The following is a 19,831-nucleotide window of genomic DNA, read 5'->3' as shown; positions in this document are numbered from 1 at the left end:
TACACATGTATGTACACAGGTGCCTACGCACATACAGCCACACACAGTCACACACATGTGCGCCTACACCTACACACACACATAAAAAAAAAGGCTTGGTGGGACAGGTGTCTCAGAGGTTAAGAGGGTCCTTTGAGACCCAAGTTCAGCTCCCACTACCCTGCTGGGCAGCTCACACAGACTGTGTACTCCAGCTTCAGGGGATCTAATGCCCTTTTTTGGCCTCTGAGGGCACCCCTGGCACATATGCCAGCCTACATATTAACAAAAAAGTTAGCTGGGTGTGGTGGTATATGTCTTTTATTTCAACACTTGGGAGGCTGAGCCAGCCCCATCTCTGTGACTTTGAGGCCAGCGTGGTCTACATAGTGAGTTCCAGGTCTACAAAGTGAGACCTTGTCAACATTTCTTCCCCCATGGGCCTGGGTGAGTGAAAAAGTCAGTGTGTATCATCTAGGGGCACAGCCCTGCTGTCCAGGGTGGAAGGGGTCAGCTTTGCTCTGCTCATCCGGGCCCCACACGTGTTGGGAGGCAGCCACAGGCCAGGCATCGAAGACCAAGGTTGAGAAGGCGAGGCCAGCGGAAAAGGAGCCTGTGGGTGGTTCTCACGTACAGGCTTCCAGAGGGGTCCATGGCCTTCAGTACCGTCAGCGGGAGGTAGCGAGCATTCGTCTGTCTTCGGAGTGGGGGTCTGGTGGAACCGATGACCTTGGCGATGACCTAAAAGAGGGGACCCTGAGTTCTAGGACTTACAACACCGTCTGACATCCTGAGCCACGGCGTCTGTGCACTCACCTTGGCCACATCCCGTGGGCTCTGTCCCACAGAGCGGAAGAGCTCCCTGGAGGCTGGGAGGTACAAATCCCGGAAGTAGCCCAGGGTGTCAGGGTCAGTGTCCGGAAACTCCGTCGTGGAAATCTGAGCCAGGAGTTTTCCTTCAAAGTCAGTGATGACCGGGCCTGGCTCCACCATTGAGACGCTGGGAGGAGGGCCGGGATATGGATGCCGGGCTTCAGCAAACTCCTTCACTGTCTTTCCCCTCACTCTTTTTCTCCAGGTATCATTGTTATTGGTATTGTGAGACAGGGTCTCACTGTGTAGCCAGGGCTGTCCTAGAACTCACTCTGTAGCTCAGGCTGGCCTTGAAGCCCAGAAACCTGCCTGTCTCTGCTCCTGAGGGCTGGGACATTGTGCGCCACGAGGTCTGGTCCCTCCGTTTTTATTATTACTGCTGTTGTTATTATTACTTTTCAGCACCGGATGGTCTTTCTCACACCAGGCAAGTGCTCTACTAAGCCACAGCCCCAGCCCTCTTGGTATTACTTCATCTTTCTTCATCCCAGTCTCCCTCTCAGCCTGTTTCCCTCACCTTCCTCCCACTTTGAAAAAAGATTTTATTAGCATATATTATTTATGGGTAATAATGGATTTCCATTTTTCCCCTTTCTTTAGTTTTTTTTTTTTTTTTTTTTTTTTTTTTGAGTTAGGGTTTCTCTGTGTAACAGCCCTGGCTGTGACTGTCCTGGAACTTGCTCTTGTAGACCAGGGTGGCCTCAAACTCACAGAAGCCCGTTTGCCTCTGCCTCCTGAGAGCTGGTATTAAAGGTGTGCGCCACCACGCCTGGCTAATAATGGGCATCTTATGTACATAATGTACTTTGATCATCTTCACCCTCTCACCCCTCCCACTCCCGCCAACCCCTCCCTCCTCCCAGCCCCTTTCTACTTTCATGTTTTTCTCTTTTTTGTGACCCAGTGAGTTCCGTGGGGGAGGGGCTGTTCACAGGACTGCGGGCTCCTTACCAGTGACCGTGTGGCTGGAGAAATGTCTCTTCCTCCCAAGCCACCGTGAACTGTCTGCCCGTCCTCAGCGTGGACTGGGCCTCACTAGTGCCGGCTCTATTAGCTGGCCACCCCCTTCACCGTCTCCCTTTCCCTGTGGCTGCCCTGGTGCTCAACTCACAAGATATTGAATTGACGCAGCTGGATAGCAAGGCTCTCGAAGAATCCTTCCAGGGCAAACTTGGAGGCCGCGTAGATGTCGTTGAACATGACACCTGGAAGTGGAGGAGGGAGAAGGACTCGGGGGTGTGTGTGCCAGTGAGAGACTTCGTGGGTCCCAGGGTGATGAGGTCTTTGGAACACAGAGCAAGGAGGATTTGAGTGTTGACTAAGGGGACAGAGTCATGGATGCAAGGAACTGTGCAATGGGCATCAGGGCGAGGTTGTTCTGGATAATGTGTCACCACCTTCCAGCTCTACCTGCTCCCAGGAACCTCCCCTACTTCCCTCTCTATATATAGCATGGCCCTTTTCCTAAGGCATCCCCGCGGTCCATGGGCACAGTGACTTGTTACTCTTTCTCCATTGCAGTGCAGTTAGTGCATGGCTGGGGAAGGAGTCACAGAGTGTGTCAGGATGAGGAAGGGAGGGAGTCAAGAAGGATTCGAGGAAGCAGAAGATCCCAGGAGCACAGATGATAAGTAGGTGGCAGACATCACAAATCGATCTCTGTCTTTCTGCTGAGTCTCAGAATTCCAACACTATATACATCCCTAGGGCCTGATCGGGGCTTTCTGTCTTTTGGATTTCAGGGGTTTGAGTGGAAGGATATATCAGGTATATCTAGAAGTGGAGTTGATTCTAGCATGTGACTGACTGTCTGTGACGTGCGTACCATTACTGCCTACTCCTACCTCAGGACAGACAAAGTAAATCAATCCCAGAACATTTCCTTCCTGGGCTTCAGAATCCTTCTCAAGTGGGGCAGTGGTGGTGCACGCCCTTAATCCCAGCACTCTGAAGGCAGAGGCAGGTGGATCTCTGTGAGTTCGAGGCCAGCCTGTTTTACAGAGCGAGTTCCGGGACTGGCTCCATAGCTACTGAGAAACCCTGTCTCGAATCAAACAAGAAGGAAAGAAAGAAAGAAAGAAAGAAAGTTAGAAAGAAAGAAAGAAAGAAAGAAAGAAAGAAAGAAAGAGAAAGAAAGAAAGACAAGTTTATTTGGACCATGAAATCCTAGATGGGGAGGCCCCAGACTCACCTTGGAGCCCCATAACACTGCTGACCACCACGATGTGACCCTGTCTCTGCCTCTTCATTCCTGGAAGCACAGCTTTGACCAGACGGACAGCCCCAAAAAAGTTGGTGTTGAACACGTTCTGCATAGTAGCTAGGCTGAGTTCCTCCAGGGGCCCCACAAGGCCTACTCCTGCGTTGTTCACTAAGGGGGTGCACAGAGAGTGTTGCTCGGGTCACCCTCAGGACCTGAGTCCTCACAACAAGTCTAGGAGGAGACATGTGGAACTAGGTGATATTACGTAGTTTGGTTTTTTGTTTTGTTTTATTTGTTTTTGAGACAGGATTTCTCTGTAGTCTTTGGAGCCTATCCTGGAACTAGTTCTTGAAGACCATGCTGGCCTCGAACCCCCTGTCTCCGCCTCCCAAGTGCTGGGATTAAAGGCATGCACCACCACCGCCTGGCAAGCAGTTTGGTTTTTATACAGGCCTCTGGGTCTGAGAGAGTGGGTAGATCTACTGGAAACCAAATCTTTGTCATACCATCCATGAGCAATTCCCGTCTGCCCCAAAATTGCACCAAGATGGCCAGACCCACCCGCCTTAGCAGGCTCCATAGGGACATGAGTGGCCGCTTCATCATCCTCCTGTCTCTGAGTGACTCACTGAAGTAATTTTCCCAACCACATATGGTTTTCTCTTTTGTGTGGGGATGTCTCTCCCATGGAGGCCCTCCCCCAAAGTCTGGCATCTCTAATGAACAGATTGGTACTCCTGACGCGTGGCCAGCTGGTCTACTCCTTTATCCAGGGCTAGAAGCTGTCATCATGCTAGGGGTGAATGCTTGAGCTGATAAGTGTATGCAGGTGACTCCAGGACCCTCCAAGTCTCACCCAGCACATCCACTCGTCCTCCTTCAATGTGGCTCAGACACTTAGCCACTGAGTCGTCACTGCACACGTCCAGCTGGGCCACGCTGAGTGTCTTCCCGAGTGCCTCTCCAGCAGCTACCTCCAACGGCTCCTTCTTCCCCGGGTCCCTCATAGTGGCCACCACTGGAGGCAGAGAGCAGAACTGGACAGGTGCTGGGCTTCTTTACCCTGTGTGTTTCTGTAGGATGTGTGTGTCCGTGTGAGCGTCTGTTCATGTGTATGTACGGGCACAGGATAATCCTGGGTGTCATTCCTTAGAAGACAGCTACCCCCTCCCCAAATTAAATGTGTATATGTGTGTATGTGTGTGTGAGTGCGCGTGCATGGGCCATCACACATGCATAGATGCCAGAGGACAACTGAGGATCAGTTTTCTCCTTGCGCTGTGGGTTCTGGGGAGTGAAGGGAGGCAGATGCTTTTACCTGTGAGCCATCTTGCCATCTCAGTCTCTTCCTGAATTGGAACTCATCAAATAGACTAGCTCCATTATCCGCTGAGCCGCAGGGGCTCCACCTCCTTCTGCCTTTCCAATGCTGAGCCTGGCCTTTTTACCCGGGTGTGGGGATAGAACTCAGGTCTTCATGCTTGTGTGGAAAGCACTTTGTTGTTGGATTTGTTTTATTTTATTTATTTATTGATTTTTGTTTTTAAGGCAGGGTTTCTCTGTGTAGTCCTGGCTGTCTTGGAACTCTCTCTGTAGACCAGGCTGACCTGGAACTCAGAGATCTGCCTGCCTCTGCCTTTTGAGTGCCGGGATTAAGGGTGTGAGCCCCAACTGTCAGGTTATCTCTAGGACTTTTGTGCTAAGCATTCCTCTGCCAACTGGCCCCCAGCCTTAGAGCCTTAGTGTCTCATTTCTAAAACGAGGAAGAAGAGAATGAGTGAGTTCCCCCCTGGGTAGGATTACATGACAGACTAGACACTTAGAATGATCTTAGGTAGTTAGCACTCCCTGTAGCTGGGCACATGCCTGCCTCCCAACATTCAGAAGGCTGAGTTAGGAGGGTCTTGAGTTCAAGGTCAACATGGACTGCACAGTGAGGTGGTGTCTCCAAAACAATAAAAGACTAGGGATGCAGCTGAGGGTAGTGCAATTGTCTAGCAAGTAACCGGCCCTGTGTTCTGTCTCCAGCATATACACACATGTACACACCCCTGCGCGCACACACACACAGAGGATGCGACAACAACAAAGCAAACTGAACCCTCTTTAGCAATATTATTCTTAAAAAAAATGTACTCAGCTGGGTGGTGGTGACGCACGCCTTTAACCCCAGCACTCAGCGAGGCAGAGGCAGGTGGATCTCTGTGAGTTTGAGGCCAGCCTGGTCTACAGAGTGAGTTTCAGGACAGCCAGAACTACACAGAGAAATCCTGTCCTCAAGAAACCAGAAAAAGAAAGTTTTATTTTTGTATATTGTTTGTGTGTGTGTGTGTGCATAGCTCAAAGGACAATTTTAATAATTGGTTTTCTACTTTCACCGTACACGTTCAGTCCCAGGGATTGAACTCAGATTGTTGGCTCTGTGGCAAGCACCTTTTCACCTGCTGAGCCCCGTCGTAGGCCCCTTAGGAGACGTCTACCCACCCACAGGGATGCAGCTTTGCTCACAGGGGAAATTCATGTCTCACACTGTGCCCACCTCTAACCCAGAAGGCTGGGAGAATCAACTCTGCCAACTGGGGTGATGTCCTCACCCTGGCAGCTGGCTCTCAAGTGATGACGCCTGCCAACTTCCTCTCCCACATACTGTGGGCCGGAGGATCCAGGGGTGGCCTGCACGGCACGGTCGTGAACTGCACGGCTGCACTAGTTAAAGGCTCCTTTAAGGCCCCAAGGTCAGGTTTACTGTAAAACGGTAAGAGTTTCATCCTGGAACTGTAATCCGGCTTAGTGGGGACACTAAGCCTGCTTCCTTTGAGGTGTCTTCTGTGACAGCTTCTCCCCAACAGCCCCCCCCCAAGATTTATTTATTTGCTTTATATGTATAAATATTTTTGTCTGTATTGTGCCTGATGGATGCTCTGAAACTGGGGTCCTGGATGGTTGAGAGCCCCATGTCAGTGCTGGGAGTAGAACTTGGATACCCTGCAAGAGCAGTCAGTGCTCGCTCTGTACCCTGGCTGGGCTCGGAATCATAGATCCCTGTTTCTGCCTCCTGAGTGCTGGAATTGCAGGCTTGTGCTGCCACCGTACCTGGCTCTATTACCACTGGGCATGCTGCGGTCTGTCTGTCTGTCTCTCTCTCTCTTTGGCAAGCTCTTGTTATATGGCTTAGTCTGGCCTTGAATTTACCACAATCCTCCTGCCTCTGCTCCGGAACGTTAAGATTACAGACCAGCACCACCATTCCCAGCCTGCAGTTCTTCCTTCCTTCCTTCCTTCCTTCCTTCCTTCCTTCCTTCCTTCCTTCCTTCCTTCCTTCCTTCCTCCCTCCCTCCCTCCCTCCCTCCCTCCCCCTCCCTCCCTCCCCCCTCCCTCCCTCCCCCCTCCCTCCCTCCCTCCCTCCCTCCCTCCCTCCCTCCCTCCCTCCTTCCTTCCTTCCTTCCTTCCTTTCTTTTTTAAATCTTATTGCTGCTCTCCTCTCCCCTCTCCTAATGCACATTATCTGGAGCTGAGGGTTTTTGTTTGCGTGCTTATTTTATTTGGAGATAGATATCACTACATGAACTAGGCTGACCTTGAATTCAGAATCCTCCACTCTCAACTCCTTGAGTAGTAGAATTTCAGGTGTGCCCTGTCATGGGCCGGGCTTGGGGTTAATTTGTTTTCTTGTGGGTTTTTTTTTTTTTTTTTTTTAATTTCTCCTTTCAAGACAGGGTCTCCTGTAAACTTAGGCTAGTCTTAAATTTGCTGTTTAGCTGAGGCTGACCTTGAACTCCTGATCCTCCTGTTCACTTCTTGGGTGCTGTGACTATGGGCAGGTGTGTGCTATCACCGCTGGGCATAGAACCCAGGGCTTTGTGCATTCTTGGCAAACACACTACCAATTGGTCTACATCTTACGCACACACACATACACACACACACGACACACATGCACGCACACATACACGCACACACACACGTGCACACACACAGTTTCTTCATAACATTTCCTATCTGTCATCCAGTACTCAAGAATACATGTGAGGGGCTGGGGAGATGGCTCAGAGGTTATGAGCTCTGGCTGCTCTTCCAGAGGACCCGGGTTCAGTTCTCAGCACCCACAGGCTGGCTCATAGCTGTCTCTAACTCCAGTTCCAGGGTATTTAGCACCCTCTCTGACCTCTTTGGGCACCAGGTACACATGTGGAGCACAGATACACATGCAGGCAAAACACCCACCCATACACATAAAATACAAATAAATAAATCTTAAAGAAAAAAGAAACATATATGAGATGACAGAGTTACATAAGTGAGTGCAATAGAGGGCTTCCCTCTGTGTCCAGGGTCTTTCCTACACTCAGGAGGGTGGGATAATAGAGATAGTACTAGAAACTGTGACCCTCACGAGCTAGTACTTACCCCGGTAACGTTGTCTGGGGTCATGAGCCAGCTGAACAGCGAGTTCAAGGCCAATCCCCGAAGAACAACCAGAGATGAGCACAGTCTGAGGTTTGGAGGCCATGCTGATCCTCTCAGGAACCTGTGACGTCACCTGCACGGCCCCTCCCGCACCGCACAGGACCTACAGCTTCAGCTAACCTCTCTCCTAAGCCCCAGTCACCGGATCCCCTGCAGAGCCCAGAGGTCGAGGGAGGACCTGGCAGAGGCTGGCCCTGGACAGCAGCTGCAGCCTCTGTCAAACTCAGCAGCTCTCATCTAAGCAGATGCTTCCTCTTAAAGGGCCTGTAATTCCAGCACTGGCTTGGAAAATGAGGCAAGAGGATGGACAGTCTGGGATTTTTGCTTATTTACTTTTTTTTTCTTTTTTTTTTTGGATTTTCGAGACAGGGTTTCTCTGTAGTTTTTGGTGCCTATCCTGGAACTAGCTCTTGTAGACCAGGCTGGCCTCGAACTCACAAAGATCCTCCCGCCTCTGCCTCCCAAGTGCTGGGATTAAAGGCGTGCGCCACCACCGCCCGGCCTTGTTTTTTAATTTTTTTAAAAAAAATTTGTTGGGGCTGGAGAGATGGCTCAGTGGTTAAGAGCATTGCCTGCTCTTCCGAAGGTCCTGAGTTCAATTCCCGGCAACCACATGGTGGCTCACAACCATCTGTAATGAGGTCTGGTGCCCTCTTCTGGCCTGCAGACATAGACACAGACAGAATATTGTATACATAATAAATAAATAAATATTTTAAAAAAATTTTGTTGTTCAAAACAGGATTTCTGTGTGTAGTCTTACCTGTCCTGGAACTCACTCTGTAGACCAGGCTGGCCTTGAACTCAGAGATTCGCAAGCCTCTGCCTCCTGAGTGCTAGCATTAAAGGTGTGTGCCACCACTGCCCGGCGAAAGGAAATTTCTTAAGACATATAGACTGGTTGTTTTCCCTTCCTTCCTTCCTTCCTTCCTTCCTTCCTTCCTTCCTTCCTTCCTTCCTTCCTCCCTCCCTCCCTCCCTCCCTCCCTCCCTCCCTCCTTCTTTCTTTTTCTTTTTCTTTGAGACAGGGTTTATGTAGCCCTGGTTGTCCTGGAATTGATATTAGACTTCAAAGATGCACCAGCCTCCGTCTCCTGTGTCCTGGGTTTAAAGGTGTGCGCCTTTAATCACCATGTTCAATGGCTGTTTTCCTTTAGGCTGGGTGGTTTAGTTCAAACCTGTCTCAACTACAAATGCTTACGTACGTACATACAAACATACATACATAAATGGAGAATCAGCTCAAGGCCCAGCCCTAATAGTGCACACACACTCATTTATTTTATTATTTATTTTATTTTTCCATTCAAAAATTTACACTTCCTCCCCCTCCTCCCATTCCCCTCCTGCTCCCCCACTCCCCTCCTCCCTCCCCCTCCCTCCTTAAGAGAGGGCAGGGAACCCTGCACTGTGGGAAGTCCAAGGCCCTCCCCCCTACATCCAGGCCTAGGAAGCTTTGCATCCAAATAGACTAGGGTCCCAAAAAGCCAGTACATGCAGTAGAAACAAGTCCCAGTGCCTTTATCAATGGCTTCTCAGTCAGCCCCCATTTTCACCCACATTCAGAGGGTGGGGTTTGATCGCATGCTCATTCAGTCCCAGTCCAGCTGGATTTGGTGAGCTCCCATTAGATCAGACACACTGTCTCAGTGGGTGGACAAACCCCTCGCAGTCCAGACTTCCTTGCTCATCTTCTTCCTCCTTCTGCTCTTCTGTCTCTATCTCCATCCGTCACTGGACGAAGATTCTGTGGTGATATTCGAGATAATCATCAGTGTGATAGTGGGGCAAGGACAGTTCAGGCACCCTCTGTTCTGCTGCCCAAGGACCTAGCTGGGTACAACCCCGTGGACACCTGGGAACACCTCTAGAGTCAAGTCTCTTGTCAGCCCTAAAATGGCTCCCTTAATGTAGATATCTTCTTCCCTGCTCCTATATCTGCTCTTCCTCCATCTCCACCCTCCCACTCCCCCAAACTCTCTTCAGTCTTTCCTTTCTCCTTTCTCTCTCTCCCCTCCCCTTCCCCCAACCCCACCCTCACCCCTAACCCCACTCCCATGCTTCCTACTTTTGCCCGGAAATCTTCTTTGCTTCCAATTTCCAGGAGGATCTATATACGTTTTTCTTTGGGTTCACCTTGTTATTTAGCTTCTCTAGGCTTGTGAACTATAGGTTCAATGTCCTTTGTTTATGGCTAGAATCCACTAATGAGTGAGCACATACCATATTCATCTTTTTGGGTCTGGGTTACCTCACTCAGGATAGTGTTCTCTATTTCCATCCATTTGCATGCAAAATTCAAAATGTCATTTTTTTTTTTTTTACTGCTAAGTAGTACTCTAATGCACACACTCATTCTTCAGTCACTATACCTGGTCATTTTCCTTTTTAAAAACTACATTTATCTATTTGTGAGTGTGAGTGCCCACATGCCATGGCAGGCACTCAGAGGTCAGTGGGCAGGTGTGGGGGTATTCTTCCTCTACCTTGTGGGTTCCTGACAACAAGCATCTTCTCCCTGTGGCCCTCTCACCAACCCCCCAACTTTTTGTGGTTTTGGAGACATGGTCCCCCTCTGTAGCCCAGGTGATTTGAAATTGAGACTCTCTGCCTCTCAGGTGCTAGGATCACAGTTCATACCCCCGCGGCTAGGCTTATAAGTGAGTCTAGAAGCTTTCTTATGGCGTGTCAGTGAGCTTACAGAGTGAGTGACTGCTCTCTCTCTCTCTCTCTCTCTCTCTCTTTCTCATCTCTATCTCTGCACGGCAAAGGTCTAGTTGCTGGGGAAGAGAAAGAGAGTTCCCGGAAGTCTTCACTGACAGAAGTCAGTCAGAGCAAGTGCAGACACAACTTGTGCACAAGGCCTGGTATTTGTCCCAGCATCTCCTCCCCTCAAAAAGTCAGCTGGATGTCAAGAAGTGAGACAGGGGTAGCCAGGTGTCTCAGTGGATAAAGGTTTCTGCTGCTAAGCCCAGTGGCCTGAGTTCAATTCCAGGGACTTGCACGGTAGAAGAAGGGACAAATGACTCCCCCAAACTGTCTTTTAACTATCCTGGAGAGTGGTGACATAGAACGTGCATGCACGAAGAATAAATGCTGAAAAAAATTAGACTACCGGAAGAATTTCCTAGCAAGGTGGCCAGGGCTAGGGACTTGTGATCACCTTTTATTTGGAAAAGGCTGGCTCTAGGGAGAGGAGATTCTCTCTTCTCCCTCTACAGTAGGGAACCCCATCTCTTCCAGCCACACAGGCCCCACCCCCTCTCCCCAGGGACAGAGACTCTTTGTCTGAGGAACCCAGGCTGGGAGTGAGCTCTCTGGTCTGGCACCTCCCAGTTCCCTGTGAGTGGCACTTGGAAACAGGCTCATGTCTTAGGTTTTTCCCTGGGCGAATTCCCCTGACTCCTGCCTGTCTGAGCCAGTCAGCTGAGAGCAGAATGGGGTTGGGCACCCTGGGAAGTCTCATTTGATGAAGGTTTAGAATTGGGGTGGGTGTCTCCCTTGAATGATTTCAGGGTGAGGCAGAAGGAATGGAGGGATGGAAGCCAATTTCTTTCTTTGGGGATTAAAAGCTTGCGGGACAGCCTGGGGTGGGGCTCAGTGGCAGACTGTTCATAAAATAAGAAGAAGCACTGGGCTTTATCCCCACTCCATAAAATGGAAAGAAAAAATAGAGTTTGAGGGGGAGAGATGGCTCAGTCTCAAGTGTTTGCTGTATAAGCGTGAGGACCCGAATCCAAGGACCTGAGTTCAGATCCCCAGCACCCATAGAAAAACCGGAGTGCGTCAGCCCGTGCCTGGAACGCAGTCCCTGTGGAGGGAGACAGAGGACCCATGGGGGTCAGTGGCCAGCCATCCTAGCCAAACTGGAGAACTCCAGGTTTGATGAGAGACCGTGCCACAAAAGGTAAAGATGGAAGATGCCAGAGAAAGACGGCCAGCGTCTGTCCAATCTCCAGATACTGTGTATACGTGTGCACACACCCATGCACACACAAACACATGGATGTACACGGAAGTTGGATGGAAGGCTAGACATGTGTTTGGGATCCATGGTGAGAGTTTAAGGATGGTACCAGGCATCCAATTCCAGATTCCAAGGTGCATGTGGACTAAAGGAGGGGTAGAGAGTAGCTAGGACAGTTTTGGGATCTGAGGTGAGGATTATGGAAGAAGTGAGGTCCCAAAGTGCAGGCTTTGGGGTGATGCTGGGAGCTCTCCCTTCCTTTGCAGGCCGTGTGACAGAAAGAGTCAGGTATCTGATTCCACGTCTGAGGGGAGGCTGAAGGCTTGCTTTTGTTTATATATTTTCTGAGGCAGCTCTGGCTGTCTTGGTACTCACTCAGTAGATCAGGCTGACCTCGAACTCACAGAACTCCACCTGCCTTCTACCTCCCAAGGTGTGCACCACTACGTCTTTAGTTTAGGTGCTTTAATTTTTTTGTGTCCGGGGTGTCAGAGGACAACTCTTGAGAGTCAGTTCTCTCCGTTATGTGGATTCCCGGACAGAGATCGTTAGTCTTAGTGGCAAGTGCTGCTCCCTACTGAGCTAACTCGCGAGCTCTGAGGTTGAAGGTTTGATCGTGCTGAAACAGCCTTTGAGAGAACTAGGCAAAGAGCCCGCCAAAGGCGAAGATTTAGCATTACTCTGGGACTCCCCCGCCCCCACTCCGGGAGTCTAGGGCTGGTGGGCGTGACCCATCTTCCAAGTAGTGGTGTTCGGCAAGAAGGGCCACAGATCTCAGCTAGCCAATCAGCGTGTGGCGTCCACTTCGCAAACTTTTTCCGTGCGGCTGTGGGTCTCCCCCGCCTGCCGCCCGGGCCCCGCCCGACCAGGGCGCTAGAGTGCAGGGCGCGGCCAGGGCGGGGTCTCAGGCAGTCTCCTGCAGATCCTCACAGCCTCAGGGTGCCCAGAGTGGCTGCTCCTCCGCAGCCCAGTTCACATCCCCCTTGGCCTTAGCGCACTGGAACCCCGCTGAGATGAGAAACGGCCGGAGACTGAACCAGCTTCGGGCCGGCCTCTGCCTGCTCCTGGCCTCCCTGCAGCTCGTGTCCTGGACGCTGGCTGGTGAGGCGGGACGAAGGGCTGGAATAGCATTTGGGGGTGCAAGGGAGACTCCAAGACGTGTGTGCAAGGGAGAGATCGTTCGTAACGGGTGCCATGGTGATATGGAGACCCTAGCTGATGTGTGTTATGTGACACTGGGGAGGGGGCTGTTGCCAGGAAACGTGTGTCTGTGTTTACGAGCTGGCGTGTGAAGATGAATGCTGCGGGCGTGGTGCAATCCCAACACTCCAGAGGAAAAGTCAGATGGATTGCTGGTTCAAGATTAGTCTGTGCCGGGCGATGGTGGCACACGCCTTTAATCCCAGCACTCGGGAGGCAGAGGCAGGCGGATCTCTGTGAGTTCGAGACCAGCCTGGTCTACAGAGCTAGTTCCAGGACAGGCTCCAAAGCCACAGAGAAACCCTGTCTCGAAAAACCAAAAAAAAAAAGACTAGTCTGGGCTACCTGAATTCAAGGGCATCTTTGGCTGCATAAGCAGACCCAGTCTCTAAAGAGGAACGGGGTGGGTCGGTGGAGCATAGGGCTGTAGCTCAGTTGGTAGACACTTTTTCTAGCTTGTACTAAGTTCTGGGGTTCATCCTCGGTACCAATAAAATCCAGCATAATAGTGGAGTTCATATGTACCCCAAGACTTCATATAGTTGAGGCTATATGAAGTCGAGCTATATGAGAGCTTGCCTTAAAAAAAAAAATAACAACTGTAGTTTACAGAGGTTTGTGTGCACTTGGGGGTGAGGGTTGACTGGGATTGTGTAAATGTGGGTGACAGGGCAGTCCCTGGGAGAGTGTGTAGTCAGATGTGAGAGTTCAGTGTGGCCCTGGCGCTGTAACCGTCCCGTCCGTCCCGTACCCCCTCCCCCCTTACATGAAATAGGGTCTCATGTAGCCAGGCTGTAGCCTTGAACTTCCAATCCTTCTGCCTCTATCCTCCAAGTGCTGGGATGGCAGGTTATGCAGTGCTGGGGATGGACTCCAGCATGCTAGGCAAGCACTCTTTCTACCAAGTTTCACCCCTAAACCATGGGGATGATTTTTAGAGCAATTGTGTGTGTTACCGATGTGTTTATTTGTCTTTGGTTGGCTGTCGTTGGGATTTTGGGGTTTATATGATTGTGTGTGGGAACAGGAGTGACTGATTCTGAGGCTGGCGGTGAATGAAGTAGGCATATCAGGAACTCTTTTTAAAATTATCTTTGTCTGTCTTGTCTGTCTATCTATCTATCTATCTATCTATCTATCTATCTATCTATCTATCATCTGTCTATCTATCTATCTACCTATCTATCATCTATCTATCTCTTTGTGTGTATGTGTGTATGCACACTTGTGCCACAGAGTGTGTATAGCTGAGATGATATTTTCGAGGGTCAGGTCTCCTTCCACCGCGTGGGTCTCTGGTATCGAACTCAGGTCATTAGGCTTGGCAGCAAGCACCCCACCTCAGCCAACTCTCTGACCCACACAATTCCCTTTTGCACGTCTTTGCCCGAAATTGGTTCCCCTCCCCCACCTCCCCTCCCCCACCCCTTCTCCCAAGAGCCACAACATCAGCACCATGGACAGGGCCCTCGGGAGGGCGGCAGCGAGGGGCGAGGCGGTGCGGCGGGTCCCGGCGAGGGACCGAGTGGGGCTGAGCGCCTGCGGGGGTGGTCAAGTGGAAGTTGCCTCGCACCCCAGCTGCAAGATCCTGGGGTGATTTTTCCTGAAGAATTTCTCAGGGTCCCCAAGAGGGTCCCCAGGGCTAAGGGACGGGTGAGTCATCGCTGACGCATGCCCAGCTGTGAGCATCTGGCCTGGAGCCCCAACCACGCCTCTTAGGGTTCTGCGTGTGGCAATGGTCAGAGGACACGATGATTCTCCAAGTGATGGATGACCAGGGCTTCTATGATCTAGATCATCACCCAGAAGTAAAGGAAGATGCATTCTGTCCCTCAGGGGCCACCGGCATACACAGACCCCACGTTCCTAATTTCTGCTCATTATCGGGAGGTTCCTGCCCATGTGGAGAACCCCGTGTTGGCCTATGCCCCATTCTCACGCTCTCACAACCTTGGGGTCATGTGACCTCAGAATACAAGACTCCTGGGGCTCCAGGAATGTGCAACGCAGGCCACACCCAGGCAACCCCATCTGCCACCCGGACAGAAGATCACTCCTGTGTTTTCAGATTCTCACACATTTCCCCACGGTCCACAGGCAAATGCTGTCATCTTCCACAGCCAGCCGCCCACTCAGTAATTTGGTCAGATTTTCCCCTGCATGGCGTGGGAGACATCTCCTTGGGGTTAATGGCTCCATCTCCTGTGGCAAGTCTGGCTTGTGGGGTATATGGTGTGGAAATCTTGCTGCCAGGGCTCCCACTCATGCCGAACAATGGCATCAAGTGTAGAATTTTCTTTTTTACATTAATTTCGTGTGTGTGTGTGTGTGTGTGTATGTGCGTGCATGTCACAGTACACATGTAGAGGTCAGACAACCTGAAGGAGACAACTGTCTCTCCTTCCACCATGTGGGTTCCTGGGATCAAATTCAGGTCATCAAGCCTGGCAGCAAGTACCTTCTCCTGCTAAGCCATCTCGTCAAGTCCTTAAACCTCTTAATCTAATTAACTGTGTATACCTCAACCAGTGGCAAGTCCCATGCTTGCAAAAATTTTCATGCATGAATTTTTGGGGAATTCCATCCATGATCCAGCCTGCTCCTTCTCTGACTCCCTCCACATCTTACACTCTACCAGGCATTCCCTAGACGCCTTGACCAAGACAGGGAGAGGGGTGTGTATGTGGGGGAGGGCTGGGAGGCTTCTGACCCCTCCTGCTGGCCCCACAGGCTCAATGGCTCTTGTGTGCCTCCTTGTCACGGAGCCATGCGAGGGAAAGGGCAGTTAGCTGCTAAAAGGTCATTGCAGCGAGGACTGGAGATTGAAGCAAGAGTGATTCTGCTTAGATGGCCGTAAGGACTTTTGAAATGGGAGTTCGCAGTGACCAAGGGGAGATTCCCTTTTCCTACTGCATAGGAATTGGAGTTTGTGCTAGGATACAGCTCAGCTGGTAAAGTATTCATCTAGCATGCACACATCCCTGTGTTCCATCCCCGCGCTGTATAAATGGGCATGGCAGTGTGTATCTGTCATCTTAGCGCTGTGGAGGTGACCGACAGAGGGTCAGGAGTTCAAGGCCAGCCTGGTTTAAGGTAGGATCTCGAAAACAAAAACAAACTGAGCTGGGCAGAGTGCTCTACTGGAGGATGTTGTAGATCTAAATCTTCCCAGGGGCTCCCAGTCTAGAGGGGACAGCTGGAATAGTCCACTGGGGAATGACCCTTGTGGTTTGCAGAGCCTGAGAGCCCAAATTCAGCCCCAGGGGGGCTATAATCCAAATACCTCTTAATGACAGCCTGGCCACTGAAGAGACAATTACAGATGGGAGAGGGAGAGAAGGAGAGAAAGAGAGGACAGAGTACCAAGAAAGCAAGATTGATTGTTGATTGGTTCAGAATTGAGCCATGGATAATGGGACAAAGAGAAGGTAGAATGGGCAGGGGCAAGGGTGCAGGGATGGGAACAGAACTCCACAGAGTTTGGGAGGCAAAGGGATTGGGATGGAGGTCTTCATCCAAGTCCCTTCCTCCCCAAGTCTGGTCCCCCAACCCAGTTCTCAGTGATGAAGTCAGCTGAGCCACCCTGGAGTGAGGTCATGGCAGATTCCGCAGAACCTGGCTCCTGCCAAGAGTCTGGGTCAGGGGGTTAGTGGGACAGTTTGCTAGGGGAGGGGACAGGCCAGGGGCTTTGGGCCCAGGGGAAGCCCTCACCGGCCCTACCCAAGCCATGTGGATCCAGTTAACAGTGTTCAAGCTGCCTGGGCGGGGCTGCAAGGATGGCTTGGATTAGGGGCCTGTTGGGCCAGGCCAATTCTTTCTTTTCTAGGATGAGAGAGGGGGAGGGTTATCAGAAATAAAAGTCAGAAGGAGGAGATGGGAAGATGAGACGGAGGAACAGGGAAAGATAAAGGAAGAGGTGAGAGGAAAGAGGTCAGAGCAGAAGTTAGATAAGGGAGTTGGATGGAGGATGCCAGGGGGAGTTAGATGGGAAGAGGGAGAAGGCCATGGGCTGGGGATCCAAGGTAGGAGGCTATGGAGTCTAAGAAGAGTGCACCCCCACAAACACATCCTTTTTCCTCTTGTGGGTTTTCCCTAGCGAGGGGGCTCCATGCCGGGAAACTGCCCAAGGAGCCAGCGTGGGGGCGAAGGGAGAAGGGGAAGGCTTGGTTCTGGGGCTCCGGCCAGGAACCTTTGATTCATCGTAGAACTAGGTCAGCTTTTTTTTTCTCACCGAAAACTTAGGAGAAAAAAAAAAACCAGAGTCAATAGACTGATGTAGGGGTGACATCTGTGGGGTAGTGGGGGAAGTGGTGCTGGTCCCAGGCTGCCTGCTGCTCCCTGGATTTGGGGGAGGAGGGAGCCCCCAAACTCTGACCAAGTCTTTTGGAGTTGAGAGTTTTGTTTGTTTTCATCCCGACTTTCAGACAAAGTCTTGTTAAGTTGCTCAGTGTGACCTTGAACACTCTGGCAGACCAGGTGGAGGTCCTCCTGCCTCAGCCTTCTGAGTAGCTCTCAGGACTGGGGGCCGTGCAGTCAGGTCTGACTCCTGGGCCAGTTCTGACCACGCCTCCTCACCCTGCGGTCTTTCTACAGTGGAGCCTGTGGATGTTCTGAAAGCCTTGGGGGTGCACAGGAACCAAGCTGGGGTTGCTGAGGGGCCTGGCATGTGTCCCCAGAGAACTCCACATGGCGACCGAGCATTCCGGGTGGACAAGTCCAGCCTGCTTAGTGTCCCCACGTGGCAGCTCTTTCCAGGTGAGTCAGGGCAGGAAGGCTGGGGTGGGGCCATCTTGGAAGGGTGAAGTCTCTCTGGTGGTCTAACTGCCCCCTTCTCCTCTGCCGGCAAAGATGGGCAATTTCCTGAGGACTTTTCGGTGCTGCTCACTGTGCGGGGCCAGCCAGCCAATCAGTCTGTCCTTCTGTCCATTTACGATGAGAAGGGCATCCGGCAGCTTGGGCTGGCACTGGGGCCAGCTCTGGGTCTCCTTGGCGACTCCTTCAGGCCCTTCCCCGAGCAGGTCAACCTCATGGATGGCAGGTGAGTATGGGAAAGAGGAAAGGGTACCCTGCGGAAATCTGTGCACTGAGACTCATTCCCCTTGCAGGTGGCACCGTGTGGCGGTTAGCATGAGTGGTGACAAACTGACCCTGGTGACTGACTGTGAACCTCAGCCGCCCGTGTCTGGTCAGGGACCTCGACTTATCCGCACAAATGGACTTACCATGATGGGAACCCAGGACAGCAGGGAGGAGACTTTTGAGGTATGGAGTTCAGTGGCAGGGAAAACAGAGACAGAGGCTGGGGAGCTTTGTCTTCAGCCTAAAGTAGAAGAGCACAGAGAAGGAGAGAGCCCAGCTTCCACCTAGCCCACAGAGCTGAGGGAAGGCAGCACCATACGATAGCCCATTAGTAAATCAACAAGCGATCAGGTCCCCACCATGTGACACGTACTCGGTCCCTGCTGGAGTAAGCACTGGGACAGGTCGCTGAGACCATCACGTGATGCAGGGACCCATGGATCCAGGCATCCACCATCCAGGGGATGGCTCAGTCAGTAAAGGTGCTTGCCGCCAAGCCTGTTGGCCTGAGTTCAAACCCAAAATGTGTGTGGTGGAAGGAGAGAACTCAGTCCTGAAGGCTCTCACCTCCACATGCGAGCTTCCTGGCACACCTGTGCGTGTACGCATGCATACTTTAAATAAATCAGTGTAATTTTAAAAAATTGGCAAGCATAACTATCACACTGGATGTGTTTTGTCCTGTGGTGTCATGGATTTGGTGAGTTACAGGTGGAGGGGCTACAGGCTTCCCCTCCTTAGGGTGCCCTGGGTGGGAAGCTGAGGCTCCACCGCAGGAAGGGGCAGAAAAACGCTGGGGAGCACTGGCCAGGATCATCCTATGGCTTCTTTCCTCCTGCGCAGGGAGACATACAGGAGCTGCTGTTAATTGCTGACCCTCAGGCTGCCTTCCAGGCCTGTGAACACTACCTCCCTGACTGTGAAACCCCAGGTCCCCCAGCCACAGAGGTGAGTGAGGGGCTCCAGGTGGCAGGTGAGTCACCCCTGGCTCTGGGTATCAAGAAAGAGTGGACTAGGACCCAGAAACAAAGAGCTGAGCAACTTTAGACCCTGAGCGCAGGACTAATCCCAGAAGATGACTTCAACCTTAAGCCAGGTGTGGTGAGGTACACACGTCGCCTCGGCACTCAGGAGGCTGATGCCAGAGGATATGGAGGGCAACCTAGGCTAGGTAGCAGAACCCTGTCTCCAAAATAACAACAACAGAAAATCAGTCTGGGGGTGGGGAAGATGGTTCAGTCAGGAAACCTGGCTCACTTTTGAGCACCAGGACCTGTTTGGTCCTTAGAGCCTGCGCGGAAAAGCTAAACATGGTGGCATTTGTAACCCTTGTGCTGGGAAGGCAAAGGCAGGCAGACCCCTGGGGCTCGCCGGCCTGTCAGCCTGGCTTAACTGGTGAGCTCCAGGCCAGTGAAAAACTGTTTCCACAGGAATAACAAAGGTAGGTGCTGGTGCCTGAGGGATGACACCCAAAGCTGACCTCTGGCCTCTGTGTGCATGTGCACACACTTGAACACACTCCACACACACACACACACACACACACACACTCCACCCCCCTCCCCCACGTATACACAGGCGTAGCTGAATGACAACGATGAACCATGTCATGGCCCTCAGGGAGTCAGGCGATGGCATTTCCAATGGGGGGAGATTCTCTAGTTATGACTAGAACCCTTTCCTCAGGTCCCCAAGGATGAACCGGAAACAACTACCCCTCGTCGCAAGGGCAAAGGAAAGAAGAAAGGGCGGGGTAGAAAGGGGAAGGGAAGAAAGAAAAAGAACAAGGAGGCCTCAAGGCTGAGCCCAACTCCTGGTGCCCCCGAGAACCAGGTAAGAATCTGAGACCTCTCTCCTTTTGCTGCCTGATCCTCACCCATCTCTGGTCCCTCATCTTTGTGTTGGTCCTCAGGGTCTGACACCTGAGGTCTGGTTCTCTCAGCCAAGGGTGATGCCAGGTCCTGCTTCAGGGGTTCCCCCATGTTTATTCCATTCGGGAGGAGCTGGAGGAGACATCTCTGAACACAAGAGGACCTGATGATGATGAGGTTCATGATGTAGTCT

At 51.6% G+C, this 19,831-nt stretch overlaps 2 protein-coding genes across 4 annotated transcripts in view; one reads left to right on the top strand and one right to left on the bottom strand.

The window, feature by feature from the left end:
• Positions 1 to 504: 504 nt before the first annotated feature.
• Rdh8 (retinol dehydrogenase 8) lies at positions 505 to 7,565 on the bottom strand. The gene is made up of 6 exons (XM_057766859.1): positions 7,463 to 7,565; positions 3,912 to 4,073; positions 3,044 to 3,223; positions 1,964 to 2,057; positions 796 to 979; positions 505 to 720 (listed from the first exon to the last, which is right to left on the bottom strand). Exons 1-6 carry the CDS (start codon positions 7,563 to 7,565, stop codon positions 505 to 507), a joined length of 939 nt encoding a protein of 312 aa, XP_057622842.1.
• Positions 7,566 to 12,385: 4,820 nt separating this feature from the next.
• The window catches only part of Col5a3 (collagen type V alpha 3 chain), a 47,649-nt gene continuing 40,203 nt past the window's right edge, over positions 12,386 to 19,831 (top strand). For 2 of the 3 annotated variants that reach the window (XM_057766797.1, XM_057766796.1), the window contains exons 1-6: positions 12,387 to 12,589; positions 17,282 to 17,443; positions 17,537 to 17,726; positions 17,794 to 17,950; positions 18,611 to 18,715; positions 19,454 to 19,600. In XM_057766797.1, coding sequence (XP_057622780.1) covers positions 12,502 to 12,589; positions 17,282 to 17,443; positions 17,537 to 17,726; positions 17,794 to 17,950; positions 18,611 to 18,715; positions 19,454 to 19,600 — 849 coding nt within the window. In that variant the 5' untranslated portion in view covers positions 12,387 to 12,501. Of the gene's footprint in view, positions 12,590 to 17,281; positions 17,444 to 17,536; positions 17,727 to 17,793; positions 17,951 to 18,610; positions 18,716 to 19,453; positions 19,601 to 19,831 lie in introns of all 3 variants that reach the window. The other variant, XR_009056984.1, reaches the window with a different exon arrangement.

This window comes from Chionomys nivalis, chromosome 4, assembly GCF_950005125.1.
Source record: "Chionomys nivalis chromosome 4, mChiNiv1.1, whole genome shotgun sequence".
Classification (NCBI taxonomy): Eukaryota; Metazoa; Chordata; class Mammalia; order Rodentia; family Cricetidae; genus Chionomys; species Chionomys nivalis.
Note: the sequence above shows the minus strand (reverse complement) of the source record. Positions and strands in the feature narration are given on the sequence as shown.

Coding starts and splice junctions, on each gene's coding strand:
- Rdh8 (XM_057766859.1), bottom strand. CDS start 7,565: ATGGCCTCCAAACCTCAGACTGTGCTCATCTCTGGTTGTTCTTCGGGG. Junction 3,224..3,911: donor AGGACGAGTGGATGTGCTGG/GTGAGACTTGGA, acceptor GCACCCCCTTAG/TGAACAACGCAGGAGTAGGC. Junction 980..1,963: donor CTGCGTCAATTCAATATCTT/GTGAGTTGAGCA, acceptor CCCTCCTCCCAG/CGTCTCAATGGTGGAGCCAG.